The 16,449-nt window shown below is 46.2% G+C and overlaps 1 protein-coding gene across 1 annotated transcript in view; it reads left to right on the top strand.

Moving 5' to 3' along the window:
* Positions 1-16,449, top strand: part of jakmip3 (Janus kinase and microtubule interacting protein 3) — a 569,034-nt gene that overhangs the window by 390,731 nt on the left and 161,854 nt on the right. Inside the window, exons 21-22 of the mRNA XM_072479157.1 lie at positions 15,831-15,896; positions 16,357-16,401. Coding sequence (XP_072335258.1) covers positions 15,831-15,896; positions 16,357-16,401 — 111 coding nt within the window. The remainder of the gene's footprint in view (positions 1-15,830; positions 15,897-16,356; positions 16,402-16,449) is intronic.

Below are 16,449 nucleotides of genomic sequence, written 5' to 3'. Positions count from 1 at the left end.
AAGGCCTTACTAAAGTCCATATAGACAACATCCACTGCCCTACCTGCATCAATCATCTTTGTGACCGCCTCGAAAAACTCTATCAAGTTAGTGAGACACGACCTCCCCTTCACAAAACCATGCTGCCTCTCACTAATACGCCCATTTGATTCCAAATGGGAGTAGATCCTGTCTCGAAGAATTCTCTCCAGTAATTTCCCTACCACTGAAGTAAGGCTCACTGGCCTGTAGTTCCCTGGATTATCCTTGCTACCCTTCTTAAACAGAGGAACAACATTGGCTATTCTCCAGTCCTCCGCGGCATCACCTGAAGACAGTGATGATCCAAAGATTTCTGTCAAGGCCTCAGCAATTTCATCTCCAGCCTCCTTCAGTATTCTGGGGTAGATCCCATCAGGCCCTGGGGACTTATCTACCTTAATATTTTTTAAGACGCCCAACACCTCGTCTTTTTGGGTCTCAGTGTGACCCAGGCTATCTACACACCCTTCTCCAGACTCAACATCTACCAATTCCTTCTCTTTGGTGAATACTGATGCAAAGTATTCATTTAGTACCTCGCCCATTTCCTCTGGCTCCACACATAGATTCCCTTGCCTATCCTTCAGTGGGCCAACCCTTTCCCTGGCTACCCTCTTGCTTTTTATGTACGTGTAAAAAGCCTTGGGATTTTCCTTAACCCGATTTTCCAATGACTTTTCGTGACCCCTTCTAGCCCACCTGACTCCTTGCTTAAGTTCCTTCCTACTTTCCTTATATTCCACACAGACTTTGTCTGTTCCCAGCCTTTTAGCCCTGACAAATGCCTCCTTTTTCTTTTTGACGAGGCTTACAATATCTCTCGTTATCCAAGGTTCCCGGAATTTGCCGTATTTATCCTTCTTCCTAACAGGAACATGCCGGTCCTGAATTCCTTTCAACTGACACTTGAAAGCCTCCCACATGTCAGATGTTGATTTTCCTTCAAACATCCGACCCCACTCTAGGTTCTTCAGTTCCCACCTAATATTGTTATAATTAGCCTTCCCCCAATTTAGCACATTCATCCTAGGACCACTCTTATCCTTGTCCACCAGCACTTTAAAATTTACTGAATTGTGGTCACTGTTCCCGAAATGCTCCCCTACTGAAACTTCTACCACCTGGCCGGGCTCATTCCCCAATACCAGGACCAGTACCGCCCCTTCCCTCGTTGTACTGTCTACATATTGTTTTAAGAAGCCCTCCTGGATGTTCCTTACAAACTCTGCCCCGTCTAAGCCCCTGGCACTAAGTGAGCCCCAGTCAATATTGGGGAAGTTGAAGTTTCCCATCACCACAACCCTGTTATTTTTACTCTTTTCCAAAATCTGTCTACCTATCTTCTCCTCTATCTCCCGCTGGCTGTTGGGAGGCCTGTAGTAAACCCCTAACATTGTGACTGCACCCTTCTTATTCCTGATCTCTACGCATATAGCCTCACTGCCCTCTGAGGTGTCTTCTCATAGTACAGCTGTGGGGCGAAATTCTCCCCCAACGGCGGGATGTCCGCCGACTGGCGCCAAAGCCGGCGCCAATCAGACGGGCATCGCGCCGGCCCAAAGGTGCGGAAGGCTCCGCATCTTTGGCGGCCTAGCCCCAACATTGAGGGGCTAGGCCGACGCCGGAGGGATTTCCGCCCCGCCAGCTGGCGGAAATGGCGTTTGTTTCCCCGCCAGCTGGAGCGGAAATGCGGCGCATGCGCGGGAGCGTCAGCGGCCGCTGTCAGTTTCCCGCGCATGCGCAGTGGGGAGAGTCTCTTCCGCCTCCGCCATGGTGGAGGCCGTAGTGGAGGCGGAAGGGAAAGAGTGCCCCCACGGCACAGGCCCGCCCGCGGATCGGTTTGCCCCGATCGCGGGCCAGGCCACCGTGGGGGCACCCCCCGGGGTCAGATCGCCCTGCACCCCCCCCCAGGACCCCGGAGCCCGCCCACGCCGCCTGGTCCCAACGGTAAATACCAGGTTTGATTTACGTCGGCGGGACAGGCAATTCCTGGGCGGGACTTCGGCCCATCCGGGCCGGAGAATCCAGCGGGGGGTCCCGCCAACCGGCGCGGCCGGATTCCCGCCCCCGCCCAATCTCCGGGAGCGGAGACTTCGGCGGGGGCGGGGGCGGGATTCACGGCGGCCAACGGCCATTCTCCGACCCGGCGGGGGGTCGGAGAATGACGCCCGTGATATCCTCCCTAACCAGTAGCGCAACTCCGCCACCCCATTTACATCCCCCTCTATCCCGCCTGAACCATCTAAATCCTGGAACGTTTAGCTGCCAATCCTGCCCTTCCCTCAACCAGGTCTCTGTAATGGCAACAACATCATAGTTACAAGTACTAATCCAAGCTCTAAGTTCAACTGCCTTACCCGTAATACTTCTTGCACTAAAACGTATGCACTTCAGGCCACCAGACCCGCTCTGTTCAGCAACTTCTCCCTATCTGCTCTGCCTCAGAGCCACACTGCCCCTATTCCCTAGTTCTCCCTCAATGCTCTCACCTTCTGGCCTATTGCTCCCGTGCCCACCCCCCTGCCATACTAGTTTAAACCCTGCCGTGTGACACGAGCAAACCTCGCGGCCAGGATATTTATGCCTCTCCAGTTTAGATGCAACCCGTCCTTATATAGGTCACACCTGCCCCGGAAGAGCTCCCAGTGGTCCAGATAATGGAAACCCTCCCTCCTACACCAGCTATTTAGCCACGTGTTTAGCTGCTCTATCTTCCTATTTCTAGCCTCACTGGCACGAGGCACAGGGAGTAATCCCGAGATTACAACCCTAGAGGTCCTGTCTTTTAACTTTCTGCCTAGCTCCCTGAACTCCTGCTGCAGGACCTCATGCCCCTTCCTGCCTATGTCGTTAGTACCAATATGTACAACGACCTCTGCCTGTTTGACCTCCCCTTTCAGGATGCCCTCTACCCGTTCAAAGACATCCTGGACCCTGGCACCAGGGAGGCAACATACCATCCTGGAGGCTCTTACACGTCCACAGAAGCGCCTATCTGTGCCCCTGACTATAGAGTCCCGTATTACTATTGCTCTTCTGCGCTTTGACCGTCCCTTCTGAACATCAGAGCCAGCCGTGTTGCCACTGCTCTGGCTGCTGCTGTTTTCCCCTGATAGGCTATCCTCCCCGACAGTATCCAAAGGGGTATACCTGTTCGAGAGGGGGACAACCACAGGGGATTCCTGCACTGACTGCCTGCCCTTTCTGGTGGTCACCCATTTCTCTGCCTGCACCTTGGGTGTGACCACATTTAAAAAACTGCGATCTATGACGCTTTCCGCCACCTGCATGCTCCTAGGTGCATCCAATTGCTGCTCCAACCGAACCATGCGGTCTGTGAGGAGCTCCAGTTGGGTGCACCTTCTGCAGATGAAGCCATCCGGGACGCTGGAAGCCTCCCGGACCTGCCACATCTCACAGTCAGAGCACTGCACCCATCTAACTGACATTGCGTCAATTAATTAGTAAATTAAAATTAAAAGTTAAAAAATGTTTTTTTTTAAAGTTACTGTTACTATCTGTTTCCTAGCACTAGATTTCTACTATAAATGTGAAAGCTAAATATAACACTCTCCGATCTCTGGCTTTGATACCCCTCTAAATTATAATTAAGTAATTATGTTTAATTAGTTACCAATGCTTAATTTTTAAATTTAGTGTAGATTCCCAACCAGCCACTCAGGTCACAGCTTTTCTGTGATGTCACTTCAGTTCCCCCCCACCCACACACACAATTTGAAAAGGTAATAAAAGTAAAAATGAGTAAAAATCACTTACTTACCTTCTTACCTTCTGCTTGAGGTTTCCCTATCACTTGACATGTGTGACATGATTGACAAAATTTAATTACATCTTTATGTAGTCCAGGCCAATAAAAATGTTTCTGGATTTTAGTTTGAGTTTTCCTTATCCCCAAATTACCTCCCACTGGTACCTCATGTGCAACTCGCAACACCTCCTTTCTATACCCTACTGGCAATACTACTTGATGAACTTCTGCCCACTTTTCATCCGCCTGCATATGTAAAGGTCTCCATTTTCTCATCAAGACATCACTTTTACGGTAATAACACTCTGGTGTGCACTCAGATTCCTCTTCCGTATATGCTTTCTGATACATCCGTTTTAGTTTTATATCTTTCTGTTGTAACTCCGCCAATTTTCCTGAACTAAAAATATCCGCCTCATCCTTCACCTGTTCTTGTTCGTTTTCAACCATCTGATCAAAAATCATTTCTCATGATTGCACTTCAACTACATCTTCACTCTTTGATTTCTCCTCTTGTCTTAACCTGTGACTTTGCGACCTTGTTACTACACAATCTGGAAAAATCCCAGGATATTCGTCTTTCAACACTTCAGTTCACTGATTTTCCACTGGCTTATCAACCACAGTAGGCATCACTCCCACTTGCGATCCAGCTATGTCATTACCCAAAATAAACTGTATTCCTAGACAAGATAGTTTCTCTATTACTCTCCTACTACCACTTCACCACTCTTCATTGGATTTTCCAACCTTACCTTGTATAATTGAACACTACTCCTCTCACCCTGAATTCCACATATTACCACCTTTTCTGGCAACATTCTTTCCAACCTACATAACTCCTCATCTCTTACCATTAAAGATTGCTAGCTCCCGTATCTCTTAAAATTGTGACTTCTTTACCTGCTCCTCCTGATACACATGAGTAAACTTTACCCACACAAGTAAATTCTTTAAAGAGATCTGGCACCTACTGATCAATCACCTCTTGATCAGTCTGTACCATCTTTTGCACCTCCTTCGCATCCCTTGGGCTTTCTTTTAACACTCTAACAAACCCCACTGTCTTATCCTGTTTTACCACATCAGCCTTCCCAGTGCTTTTCTTCAACCACAATCACTGTGACTTTACATGGCCTAGTTTATTACAGTGAAAACATTTGAAACTTTTCATTTCTTTTCCACCCTCCTGGATTTCTTTTTTAATCTGAGGTACATTCTCCTTATTATCTCCCATCAGATCAACTTTACCTTTACCATGTGAGTATTTCTCATGTCCCCAGTTTCTATCCCTCACAGGCTGAAACTGATGTCGGAAACCGATGTCGGAAACCAAGCTTTGATTTTAATTCATACTCATCTGCCATTTCTGCTGCTAATCTCGCAGTTTTAACCCTCTGCTCTTCCACATGAGTTCTCACTACATCAGGAATTGAATTTTTAAACTCCTCCAAACATATATTTCTCTGAGAGCTTCATACGTTTGCTCTATTTTCAAAGTCCTTACGCACATATCAAAATTACTCTGTTTTTGCCTTTCAAACTCCATGTATGTTTGACCAAATTCTTTCCTTAAATTTCTAAACCTTTGTCTGTAAGCTTCAGGCACTAGTTCATATGCACCTAAGATGGATTTTTTCACCTCCTCATACGCCTCAGATACCTCCTCCGGTAGTGATGCAATCGCTTCACTAGCTCTACCTACCAGCTTTGTTTAAATCAGTAATACCCACGTGTCCTGTGGCCATTTCATTTGTTTAGCTACCTTCTCAAATGAAATGAAAAAGGCTTCCACTTCCTTCTCGTCAAACCTTGGCAATGCTTGGACATATTTAAATAGATTCCCACCAAGCCTTCGACTTTGACGCTCTTTCTCATTATCCTCAGCACTATCATCCAGCTGTATGTTTCCCTTTACGTCTGCCAATTTTAACTGACTGTCATGTTTCATGGCCATTGTCTGAAGTTCAAACTCTCTCTCTTTATCTTTTTCCCTGATCTGTATCTCCCTTTCTCTTTCTTTTTGTTCTGCTTTTTCATTTCTTTTTTATCTTCCTTTATCTTCTATTCGTCCTTTTCTCCTTTCTTCTCTCTGCTTTTCTTTTTCCTCTCTCTCTCTTTCTCTTTCCGCGCTCTCTATTTTGTATTCAAGTTGTTTTAATTCTTTCTCATGTTCCATTTGTTTAATTTGTAACTGAATTTTTGCCATTTCCAATGGGTCAAACTGTATCTCAGGCAACTTTAAATGCTTAGCCACCGCCATAATTACCTCATCTTTTCGCATTTTGTCAGGTAATATTAACTACAATGTTTTTGCCAAGTCTAACGGGCTGCTTTTAGTCTCTGTCCATAAGGTACTGCGTGTGACCGTCTCCACCCCCAAAATGTTCTGAGCCTCTGAAAGAGCCATTGTCCACAACACACTCCCACCTTAAACTAAAATACCACACCTGAAAAGCAACCACAATATGCTCACCCCTCACTGTCTTTAAGTTCACTAAGCCAATCCAATAGATAGACTTTTATCCCCCTCGAGCCCCCAATTGTTATGGGTCAGGGTTTAGAGAATGCCAAAGTGTACCATGAGTTCACCTGACCCACAACTTTTAATAGATTGTGGTATGGGGAGCACACCACTCACTCTACAGGTATGGTATAGCAGAAATGGAAAAGTATTTTTTAAAACAGCACAATGTTTATTCTATGAACTGAAGTTAACCTTTTTAAAACATACAGTGAACATCTGTTTGATCTGAAATTGAGGGGTGTGGCGATTTTATTGCGCAAAGAAACAGGATTCATGAGTGCAAAGGAGGTGAGGGATCCAGGTGGGAGATATGTGATTGTGAGTGGGGTATTGGAAGGGGCAGCGGTAGTGTTGGTAAATGTGTATGCTCCAAATTGGAATGATGTGGGTTTTATGAGGGGGTTTCTGGCAGCAATCCCGGATTTGGCCACGTACCAGTTGATCATGGGAGGAGAATTTAACTGTCACCTGGAGCCGAGGGTGGCTGGATCGAGCCCCAGGTCGATGGGTAGGGTACGAATGGCAAGGGAGCTGGGGGGGGGGGGTGGTTTATGGAGAGGATGGGTATGGTGGATCCATGGTGCTTTCAGAACCCAAGAGGGAGTATGCCTTCTTTTCACATGGTGTATTCGAGGATTGATTACTTTGTAGTGAGTCGGGAGATTTTGGTTGGGGTGGAGGGGGCAGAGTATGCGGGGATAGTTATCTCGGACCATGCACCCCACTGGCTGGATATTCGGTTCAGTACGGGACAAGAGCAGAGGCCGGGGTGGAGGTTTGACTTGGGGTTGTTGGCAGTTGGAGGTTTTTGTGATAAGGTGCGGTTGGCGATTAGGGGTTATGTGGAGTTCAATCAGAATGGGGAGGTGTCGGCGGACATTTTTTGGGAAGCACTGAAGGCAGTGGTCCGGGGAGAAATTATCTCATTTACGGTTTGTGCGAATAAGGAAAGGAGAGCGGAACATGACCGTCTAGTGAGCGAGATGGTGGAGGTGGACAGGGAATATTCGAGGGTGCCCACCGTGGAGGGATTGGCGAGGAGGAAAAAATTGCAGGGGCAATTTGACAGGCTGACAATGGGGAGGCTGGTAGGCAACTGTGTAGGGCAAGAGGGGTGCAATATGAGTATGGGGAGAAGACGAGCCGCATGCTGGCGCACCAGCTGCGGAGGCAGGCTGCGTCCAGGGAAATATTGAAGATCCGGACTGGGGCTGGGGATGTGGTGTGAGAGCCTGGGAAGATAAATGAGGCATTTAGAGAGTATTACCAGGGACTTTATGAGGCAGACCCAGGAGGAGAGGACGGGGACATGGGGTGGTTTCTGTATGAGCTGGAATTTCCCCAGGTGGTGGAAGCAAAGAGGCAGGCGTTGGAGGAGCCCCTGGGGCTGAGGGAGGTGCTGAATAGTATCAGGGGTATGAAGTCGGGGAAGGTCCCTGGGCCGGATGGGTACCTGCCAGAATTTTATACGGAATTTGCAGCGGACCTGGCACTACATCTGTTGGGGACGTTTAATGAAGCACTGGAGAAGGGGGAGTTGCCGGAGACGATGAAGCACACTAATCACAAAAAAAGGGAAGGGTCCGGTGGAATTTGGGTCGTATAGACCCATATCGCTATTGAACACGGATGTGAAATTATTGGCTATGTTGTTGGCGGGGAGGATGGAGGATTGTGTCCGGGGGTGGTTTCAGAAGATCAAACAGGCTTTGTGAAGGGCAGGCAGCTCGCGAGTAATATAAGATGGCTGTTGAATGTGGTGATGAATCTGTCGGGAGCTCTGGTACCAGAGGTGGTGGTGTCCATGGACGCGGAGAAAGCATTTGATTGTAGGAGTGGCGGTACTTGTTCGAAGTTTTGGGAAAGTTTGGGTTTGGGCCGAGGTTTGTGGCATGGGTGTGTGATGGATATTCGGATTAAAAATAAGGCATTAATACACACAGCATTCTAATTCAAGATGGAATAAATCCACTCCAGCTAAAGGTCAGATAGAGGTTACCACCCGATGGGAGACTCCAAGCTGGTTCCAAGAACTCATTAGTATCAAACAATTAAAGGCTCTTCTTTGAGAGACCATAAATCCTTTGAGACGAACTCCCCTCCCGAGAAGTATTCAAAATATAAGGACAGGGGATCCTCCAGATAAATAGATACACAAATCTTTCTCAAACTATACCTTTGGACACTTACGATAACACCTTCACAAAAGGGTCTGTTTTGATATCTGCAGAGAATGTCACACTGACAAGAGGCAGGCACCAACCAGTGCCTCCCTTGCCAAAATACCTTAGAACCCTGGACAATTACACAGACAGTACAACCATTAAAAGATCTATCAGTGATAGTACATCCAATTAGCCATTTGGCTATAGGTAATTAACCAACGATAAATGCCAAGGTAACAAATGCCTTCCTGAACCGATAAGCAAGTTTAATGTATATAAGGAGAAGGCATTTTAGCAGAAGTATCTCTCTCTGATCCTGACCCCCCTCTTATGGCGAGAGTCAGTTCTGTTCTTAGGAAGCTTGTCTCGTCGGACAAAACCTGTTGTAAGTATGGTTTTGTATAACTTCTTAGAAATATACTAAGAAACTGATAGAGATGCTTTAAGGATTTTTCCATGTTTAGATATCTCATTCGATTGAGAGACGTTAGTATGTTAGTAGATAACTAGAAGGACTGTTCAGTCCACTTATACTTTAACTCTGCAATTTAGTATGTATTTTCACAATAAAGATACTTTACTTAAAATCATACTGTGTGAAAATTAATCTCGCGGTTGATCTCCTAGACGCTCATTTAGGAAGCCAAAAATAGGCAATAGGACGCACAACCTCAACTGGTATCGATTTAGTTATGAGTGACGAATCTAGGGCGAAATTCTCCGGAAACGGCACGATGTCTGCCGACTGGCGCCCAAAATGGCGCAAATCAGTCGGGCATCGCACCGCCGCAAAGGTGCGGAATGCTCCGCATCTTTGGGGCCGAGCCACAACCTTAAGGGGCTAGGTCGGCGCCGGACGAATTTCCGCCCCGCCAGCTGGCGGGAAAGGCCTTTGGTTCCCCGCCAGCTGGAGTGGAAATGACATCTCCGGGCGGGGGAGCGTTAGCGGCCGCTGACGGCATTCCCGCGCATGCGCAGTGGAGGGAGTCTCTTCTGCCTGCGCCATGGTGGAGACCGTGGCGGAGGCGAAAGGGAAAGAGTGACCCACGGCACAGGCCCGCCTGCGGATCGGTGTGCCCCGATCGCGGGCCAGACCCCCCGGGGCCAGATCGCCCCTCGTCCCCCCCAGGACCCCGGAGCCAGCCCGCGCCGCCTTGTCCCGTCGGTAAGGTAGGTGGTTTAATCTACGCCGGCGGGACAGGCATTTTAGCGGCGGGACTTCGGCCCATCCGGGCCGGAGAATCGCGCGGGGGGGCCCGCCAACCGGCGCGGCGCGATTCCTGCCCTCGCCGAATATCCGGTGCCGGAGACTTCGGCAACCGGCGGGGGTGGGATTCACGCCAGCCCCCGGCGATTCTCCGACCTGGCGGGGGGTCGGAGAATCTCGCCCCTGAACTCTCCCTCTAGAAAGTAACTGAAATCCTGTTTAACTGTCTGAGACCCGGAAAAGCATTCTCCCTTTGTGAGATCTATTCTGAGTCTTGGCAGGAAAACAGGTTTCCCTCTTTTAATAGGTTAACCCAGCGCATAGGTTAGTAATAGTGTATTATCAGGTCCGGAATAACCTAAATCCACGACAGGTGCGGTTGCTGTACGTGGCGCCAAGAGCGAGGGTGAGGACGAATGATATGAGCTCACAAAGCTTTGACTTACACAGGGGTACGAGGCAGGGGTGCCCGCTGTCACCGCTGCTGTTTGCGCTGGCCATAGAGCCATTGCTGATGGCTCTCAGGGGGTCGGTAGAGTGGCAGGGGATAATGAGGGGACAGGGGGAGCATCTGGTGTCGCTCTATGCCGATAACCTCTTGCTGGATGTTTTGGATCCGTTGGAGAGTATTGGAAGGATTGGGGAGGTTTGTAGGGTTCTCAGGATACAAGCTGAATGTAGGGAAAAGCGAGGTATTCCCGGTGAATGAGCTGGCACAGCGGGCTAATTTAGGGAGGATGCCATTTACGGTAGGGAGGGATAGGTTTAGGTACTTGGGGATTCAGGTAGCGAGGGAATGGACGGGGCTCCATAAGTGGAACTTAGTGAAGCTGGTGGAGGAGGCCAAGGAGGATCTTAAGAGGTGGGATACACTGCACTTAACGTTGGCGGAGAGGGTCCAAGTGGTGTAAATTAATATTCTGCCGAGGTTCTTGTTTATCTTTCAGGTTCTCCTGATCTTTATACCAAAGGCCTTTTTTCGGAAAGTGAACACAATCATCTCTGACTTTGTATGGGTGGGGAAGGTGCCAAGCGTGGGGAGGACCCTGCTGCAGAGGCAGCAGGAGGGGGTTGGCATTATTCATTATTATTGGGTGGCGAATGAGGACAAGGTGCAGCGGTGGTGGGAAGGAGAAGGGGTAGAGTGGGTTCGGATGGAGGAGCAATCTTGTAAGGGGTCTAATTTGAGAGCTATGGTGCCGGCAGCATTGCCAGTGGCTCCGAGTAGGTATTCAGGGAGCCCAGTGGTGCAGTGCACGGTGAAGATATGGAATCAGCTGAGGAGGCATTTTAGGATGGAAGGGATGTCGGTGCTAACGCCGCTGTGCGAGAATCATGGGTTTGAGCTTGGGGGGATGGATAGTGTATACAGGAGGTGGAGAGAAGTGGGGCTGGTCAAGGTGAGGGATTTGTATTTGGAGGAAGGATTTGCCAGTCTGGAGGAGCTAAGGGAGAGGGTAGAGCTGCCGAGGGGTAGTGAGTTCAGGTATTTACAGGCTAGCGACTTTGCACGAAAGGTCTGGAAGGAGTTCCCCACATTGCCGTGATACACCCTGCTGGAGCGACTGCTGCTTCCGGATGTGGAAGGGGGGGGATGAATTGGTGGTAAGTGGCTGGGGGAGCAGGGAGGCGAGCGGGTGGTGAAGAAATGGGAAGCGGAGTTGGGAATGGAGATTAATTGGGGAGTATGGAGTGAGGCACTGCGAAGGGTAAACGGGACCTCCTCTTGTGCAAGGATATTCATGACTTTGGATATCTGCTTGTCACTATACTTTAGTGGTTCTGAGACCATGCTTATCACCAGAAGTCGGATTCCTCCTGGCCTGAGGAGTGCTGTGCCTAACATTCGCAGCCAAATATGTCTTAGCCATGGTTTTCTATCTGAGTAGACTTTAACACTGACCCCCGTGTTTTGAAGTTGGTGAGGTGGCATTTATTGAGATGTACATATTTTTAAAAAGAGAATCTAGGATCCTCGCCTAATAAGTATGGTTGGGTCTCTTCTTGGTATGATACCTATCTCATGGATTGTTTTGGAATCCTCCACCCATTTGGGTCTAAGCTTTGCATTGCTTTCTGAAGTGTTCCAGGAGGTTGTAGTTGAAACACTGCACTGAGATTGCTGGGCATTGCTCTCTTAATAATAATAATAATCACTTATTGTCACAAGTAGGCTTCAATGAAGTAACTGTGAAAAGCCTCTAGTCGCCATATGCCGGCTCCTGTTCTGGGAGGCCGGTACGGGAATTGAACCCGCGCTGCTGGCATTGTTCTGCATTACAAGCCAGCTGTTTAGCCCACTGTGCTAAACCTTGTGAGGCTCTTTGGCTCCACAGCGCTGACATGTTCGCCCAACCTTTTATAATCTGTTTGGGTATTGCCTTCCTTGGCCTGGAGTCTCTCTGCCCCATCTTTGCTTTACTACCTGCTGGTTGGGTTTGCTCTGTACCATGGCTTGCCTATGCCACATAAAATGGATCAGTGCTGTTGGTGGATTAGACTGCCTAGCTATCTGGATGGCCTTTTCTGGAATCAGATCTTCCTTTGCCCATAGTCTGTCCGGAAGGGCATCGCCAGCCAGTCTGACTCCAAACCTACCCCTTAAGTGTTCTGAATTAAGGTCATTATAATCAGTCTTCTGTCAATTTGTACAATTAGTTTATAAAAGAGTCAACCATTTCTCTAAACTGTTGGACACATTTAATAATAATAATCTTTATTAGTGTCACAAGTAGGCTTACATTAACACTGCAATGAAGTTACTGTGAAAATCCCCTCGTCGCCACATTCCGGTGCCTGTTCAGGTACACTGATGTAGAATTCAGTATGTCCAATTCACCTAACAGCATGTCTTCCGGGACTTGTGGGAGGAAACCGGAGCCCCCGGAGGAAACCCACGCAGACACGGGGAGAACGTGCAGACTCCACACAGACAGTGACCCAAGCTGGGAATCGAACCCGGGTCCCTGGAACTATGAAGCAACAGTGCTAACCATGTGCTTGTTGAATTTCGCGCTCTCTAAACTTTGGTGCTTTTTAAAAAAAAATGTATCAAATGATTTTAGAACTTCTTAAATTTACATGAGGATCTCTTTATTCTTTGCCTTGTAATAATATCATTGGCTATCGGACTGACTGAATAAAGTAGCGCCTTCATTTATTCAGCGTTTGTCCTTTTTATCTAATCCTGAAGCTAACGTGTATCTTTAGAATCTTTTCTGCCAAAGTCTCCAATTTTGTGTTTGGTTCAGCCTTTTGATCAGTTCAATTGGATTTGTTGTCCAAAGTTGCCTTGAAGTTCAGGTGAGTACAGCCTTAAATGCTATGCAGATTTTGAAGATTGCACCACAGTGACTATTCTTTTTCAAAGAACCTTCCCGTGCTTGTTGGTGCTATTGGTGGGCACCCACGACAATGGCGTTATCAACTATCCTGGGCCTTCCCTGTGATATCAAAGGATTTTCAATCATCTTTCAATCGATTCCTAGTTTTGGCTGAGGTTTTTAACTTTCTGCTTCTATATTTTTTAAAAAAGAGTTCAGCCTGATGGTGTGCTGCTGATTCCAAACTCAGGCTGGCCATGGTGCTTTCAGAAATGTGCTGCTCTGAATTTTTTTTTATAGCAATGAAGCTTTTTAAGCTACGCCTGGCTTGCTCACCTCTGCGGGGTCCTTTAACTCTGCACTCTGTGGGCATTCTCAATGGACCTTCACAAGATCTTGCAAAGTCCTCAGCTGCACAGTTGAGTTTTTTCTTCTGCCTTCCTGTTTCCAATTCTGCAATTGAGCACCTTTCAAGTGATTTCCCTTATGTCTTCAATTCAGGTGCTTTCAGTCACGTCAAAATGTGCCCCATTCAATTTTCCAGCTTTTGAATTTCTACTCCAGATTCCCTGAGGTTCTGGCTTTTTTCATTAGCTGCCACCATGTTATACACTGTATGTTCAGTAGGAGTCACAAAGAGATTCTGAGTGGTGTATGGTTGAACATTAAGTGTTTATTGGTAACACATAACTATGTACATGTATACAGGGCATAGCCTAAGCTATGAGCTAACTCCATGCTTGATTCTACACTGGTCTCTGTCCAGTCCACAACTGACAGGTCATATATCTCTATACATCACACTATGGACAATACTGTTTCCCAGTGCCCCATTAACCCTTGTCATGCCAGATACCCGAATACTTCAGGTGTGAGGGTTAAAGAGGGGTATGACTGCAGATGGGTTGCCTCCAATACGCAAAGGGGACACCTAAAGAATCTCTCCTTCCTTAGCCAACAACAGCCACACAATAAAAAACTGCCAGGCTACCAAATTGACATGGGCATCCCCCTGATGCAGGTAAAATGGCTGTAGAGGCGGAATGAGGTACTTATGCGGCTATTAATTGTTTTTCCGTCTTTCATGGGATGGGAGTGTCATACCTCATTAAATAATTAATTGCCCTTGAACTGGGTGGCCTGCTAGGACATTATGGCGGGCAGTTGGAGTCAAATGCATTGCTGTGGATCTGGAGTCACATGTCGGCCAGAACAGGCAAGAATGGCCGATTTCCTACGCTAAAGGATGTTAGTGAACTAGGTGGGTTTTACAACAACTAATGATAGCTTCACGTCACCATTTCTGAGACTAGCTTTCAATTCCAGATTTTATCGACCTGAATTCAGATTACACCAGCTGCCATGGTGGGATTTGATCTCATATCCCCAGAGCATTCGCCTCAGCTTCTGAATTACTAGTTCAATGACATTACCAGCATACCACTTTATTCCCGCAATTGCCACTTAATTGGCCACTTAAGGGCCTCAATATGCCCAAGAGCGGCAGGCTGCCTGAAGGCTGCCCCGCCCACCATAAAATGGGAGATCAGTTGGGGATGAAGGAAAAGGCAGAGAGAAGGCCACATGATGCATCTTACAAGCTCCCCTCCCCTCCCCCGCCCTTCAAACATGCCTGCAGGGAATTATAACATCCAGCCCAATCTTTTTTCCACTTTTGAAATATATGTTGGTTTTTCTTTTAAATTCAATGGAGTAGTGCAATTTGAATGTGCCCTCAATGCTTGCCAACTAACGTATACTGTGGTGCTTCAAAGTAATCCAGCCTGGTCTCAGTTCCAGCAATACCCTGTAGATTCATCAAATTTGCATTGTAATTAATTCAATCATTTTATCAATCATTGTAGCCCATGGTATCAAAGTAAAGGAGGCAAGTCTGTAATTTAGTAGGTTTTAACCCTAATTACTAGCGGCCCTTATTTGCTTACCAAAGCTGATAAGAAACAAAGGTGATTGTTGAGTGAGGTTTATATTATGAATCCTATAAATTAATAAAATGTGTAAAGAGACTAATTGCATTGCACCTCAAGTGTGTTTGGTTGCTATGAAAACTGGATTTGCCACAGCTGTCGTATTCTGCCGAAATCCCTTGTTTGTAGTCATAGAGCTTTACATTGGAGCAACTCACTATCCTTCAAATACCTCTCTTTAATTTCATAACAGGTTTGAATCTATTCATGTCAATAACAAATAAAAATGCTACACCAATCATGGATAACGGATAGCAACAATCGTATGGGTTCATTGGGTTAGAAAGAAATTTCACTGCCATTTTAGCCTTGATCTGCACTAGATTCAGGTTTTTAGAAAACTTAAGAAACCTATTAATATAATCATTTATGGAAATGCATTTCAGAATGAGGGCAGAGTGGCTAATGAGACAGCAACTCAGCACTGGAAGGATGTGCTTTCCGATGTGAAACATCACTGAAGGCTAGAAATTATTCGAGGGAAAATTAACACATATTTGGATAACATTTCCACATTCTTTATTTCAACACCAGTTTTAACCTTGAATATTTTTTATGGATTAGCTAATAGACAAACGAATGTCATATGAACATATTCACCTCTGAATATGGCAACAGTGAATCCTAACGGTGTCAATTTTCTATTTTTGCTGGTGTCTTTTGCATTGGGATTAACTCAGTATCTGTTCACTGATCCACACAAAAATACCAACTCGACAAACAAAACTTTATCAATTACTCGTTTTACTTTTTTTTACCTACTTAGCTCCTAAAATAGCATATTAAATCGTAATTGTGCGGTATATTAAGTGAATCATTCCATCTTACAGAGAATCAAAGAACTAGAAGAAAGGATTGAGGCACAGAAAAGGCTGATAAAAGAGCTGGAAGAAAAGGTAAAACCAAATTATTCAAAAGGTGGATAATATATTTAACTTTTTATTGAATTGGATAGAATATCTGCCAGAAAACGTTATATACAAGGAACTATATTTTAATGATTCCAGATTTAGAGTAGGAAGTATTAATACATATTTAATGATTTATTTTACACAAATTTTATATTTAATGTCGCCTTGCCAGTTGAAATCCGTTCAATGTGTCTTTGCCAATGACTAGTATAAACAGTCTATGATGTGCTTTTCAGAAAATATTACAGAAATTTAAAATCAAGCCAAAGTGGTGAATTTTTAAATGATTTTTCTTCTATGCTTGAAATGGAAGGTGGCTTTTGTTTCAATTATTTTACTTCTATCACACTTCACACCACTTAAATTCTTGTTTTCTGTCTGTTCTTCCCTATTTCCTTTCCTGTTCATTTTCAGTTTTTGTTTTTGTTTTTATTTTTTTCTTTAGCTTTCATTCTTTGGTCGTAGTTCTTCCAGGCAGCCAGCGAGGAAGGTAAGGTGCTACTTTTGTTTGATAAAGTGGAAAGCATTAAAAATTCAA

The sequence above is a fragment of the Scyliorhinus torazame genome, chromosome 16 (assembly GCF_047496885.1).
Source record: "Scyliorhinus torazame isolate Kashiwa2021f chromosome 16, sScyTor2.1, whole genome shotgun sequence".
Lineage (NCBI taxonomy): Eukaryota > Metazoa > Chordata > Chondrichthyes > Carcharhiniformes > Scyliorhinidae > Scyliorhinus > Scyliorhinus torazame.
This window is presented reverse-complemented; position numbering and strand designations above follow the sequence as displayed.